Genomic DNA, 2,500 nt, shown 5'->3' on the forward strand with positions numbered 1-2,500 from the left:
TGAGATAGCCGTGGCTTAACATTCCGTTTTGTGTTTTGTGTTTGTTTAGGCACCTTAACAACGAACATGCATTGGACGACAGAAGCACTGCCCAGTGTCGAGTGCAAATGCAGGTGGTGCAGCAGTTAGAAATACAGGTTTGTCAGAGCCTCCCTTAATGGACTCCTTTCTCTGACTTCTGGTCGTTAAATTGAGTACTGGGCAGATCCTGTGTCTTTTAACACAATGACTCATAGAAATACAAGGAATTTTAGATTGTTTATAGTGATAGCAATGATTGATAACTCAGGGTGGATTGTTGTAGTTTAATGTACTTACCACTTAGACTTAATATAACCTTTAGACTATATCATATACATTTGGCTATCCCAAAGGAGTCAAATCTAAGTTTCCCTACAAAAGGTTAGACCCAACACCCCAGTTGGATATGATTTTACTGCAGAGACAGTTTTTACATGAGCTAATCTTGTTTTTTTCCATGCGATTTTATATTATAGCAAAAAGCCTTTACAGTATCATGCCTGTAATTTAATACTCTAAATAAAATCTTTTCCTTTTCTACCTCTAGTGTATTTTTAATTAAAGATCTTGCAAGAATCCTTAAGACTTGGAGTAATGGCACATCAATTACAATATCACAGATGGTAATATGTGTATTGTATCAAATGCTGCTAACTTAAGTTAAAAAACATTACTGTTAATATTGAAACAGAATTTGGCCAAAAATAAATAGAACTCATAAAACTGATCATAAAGCAATTATATCACCCTCAATATGATTTTTGCTACATTTTTTCTAACCCTCTAAGGCTTCCTCTAGCATTTCATCTTAAGATTATTTTTTCTCAATCAAACCAATACCTTGTTTCATTTAATTAAACATACAATTTATTTGTCTTCATACTTTACTACGTCTTAAATTGTTTTAAATTCATCATTCACTAAACGCGTAAATGTCATTGCTCTTTTTCCAGGCAGCTCCTAAAAATATTTTGACTTGTAAAATAATCAAGAACACATAAAAAGCATTGTCGCTGCTGTCGTTTAAAAAGCTTTTTTGTAAACCTGTTTACCATTTATGAAAGGTAGACTAAAACTAAGAGTTTGGCTGATGAGACAGTCTGCAGTGTGACCAATTATGCCTCCTTTTTTTTTTCTGATGTGTCTGACTGATGGAAAAGTAAGGTCCGTCACTTGTAATGAGACCCAGCGCAAGTGTGGATACCTACACCGTGGCAGAGTTCAGCGTTTCGCACTGCCCGGTCTCTGTCACTCTATTGAATTAGATTGATGATGGCAGATTGCAGGGGGCACTAACTGGACCTCAGTGGGAATGCATGAAGTGTGGAGACAATCCTGGCAGGCACTTCGCTTTGAGAACCCTTCACCCCTTCACAGCTGCTGGCACTAGTCCATAGCTAACAGTGTCCACAGGACTTTAAAGAGACACCATGGGCCTTCTAATTTATGGTTTCAGTAACTTGTTACTGTTGAGGCAACTGTGACCTCAATTCTCTTATTGACAAAAAGATGAAGTGTTATTTGTTTTCTCTGACCTTTTAACATAAGGAAAGCTATAAAAGTTGTTCCCCGCCCCTCCATAGCTAAAGTTGCATTTCCTCCCAGATAAGTTCCTACGGACACAGACTTTTATATGCAGAAATCATTACTCGCAGACAAGCTCAATGATAAGATGTATCACTGCAATAAAATAGCTGTATCAGTCATTTCTAAAATGCTTCTGATCTCACTTTTTCTTAACAGCTTTCTAAAGAACGCGAACGTCTTCAAGCAATGATGACCCACTTGCACATGCGACCCTCAGAGCCCAAACCATCTCCCAAACCTGTAAGTGCATATTGCTTTATAAACAGTAAATAGCTCTACCGATGTGACAGACTAAGAAAATGAACAATTTAGCGACAGTTAGAAAACAATGAGTGTGATGAAAAATATGGCAATAAAATGAAAGTAAAATGCAATCGCTTGTCAAATTGTATGTTTCTTTTAAAGTAATGCTATCTTTTACAAAATCTATCCAATCTACACCACGGGTGACACTAAACAAAGTACACCTATCAGTGCACAAATCACCGCCTTGAGGCTGAAGCCAGAGAGAATATCTTTCTGTGATAGGTTTACAGATATTAAAAGGAAACCCACTTTTGAGCAACCTGTAAAGCAGAACAGTACAAATCACAAATAGAGAGGTATGTGGTATGCCGAAGAGGATTTGGATCAATCATCAGATACATATAAATAGATTTTTTTTATCAAATGTTGTGTCAAAATGTCATAGTATTTTTAAAGCCAATCTTGTTCTCTTTCTTTGGTTGTTATTTCAGTTAAGATGTATTGCACATGTTGGTACATTTTACCATAGAGTACACATCATGTTAATTTAGAGAGTTTATGACAAGGAAAATGGGTGATTATAGAAAATAAAAATTGCAGTTTCCCTAAAAATATATATGAGATTGAAGCCAACCCAATAGCGTAG

At 36.2% G+C, this 2,500-nt stretch overlaps 1 protein-coding gene across 13 annotated transcripts in view; it reads left to right on the plus strand.

The window, feature by feature from the left end:
- The window catches only part of FOXP2 (forkhead box P2), a 528,558-nt gene that overhangs the window by 488,474 nt on the left and 37,584 nt on the right, over positions 1 to 2,500 (plus strand). For all 13 annotated transcript variants that reach the window (XM_082472320.1, XM_082472315.1, XM_082472317.1 and 10 more), the window contains 2 exons: positions 50 to 137; positions 1,765 to 1,848. In XM_082472320.1, coding sequence (XP_082328446.1) covers positions 50 to 137; positions 1,765 to 1,848 — 172 coding nt within the window. The remainder of the gene's footprint in view (positions 1 to 49; positions 138 to 1,764; positions 1,849 to 2,500) is intronic.

This window comes from Balaenoptera physalus (genome assembly GCF_965194825.1).
Source record: "Balaenoptera physalus genome assembly, chromosome: 8".
NCBI classification, from domain to species: Eukaryota; Metazoa; Chordata; class Mammalia; order Artiodactyla; family Balaenopteridae; genus Balaenoptera; species Balaenoptera physalus.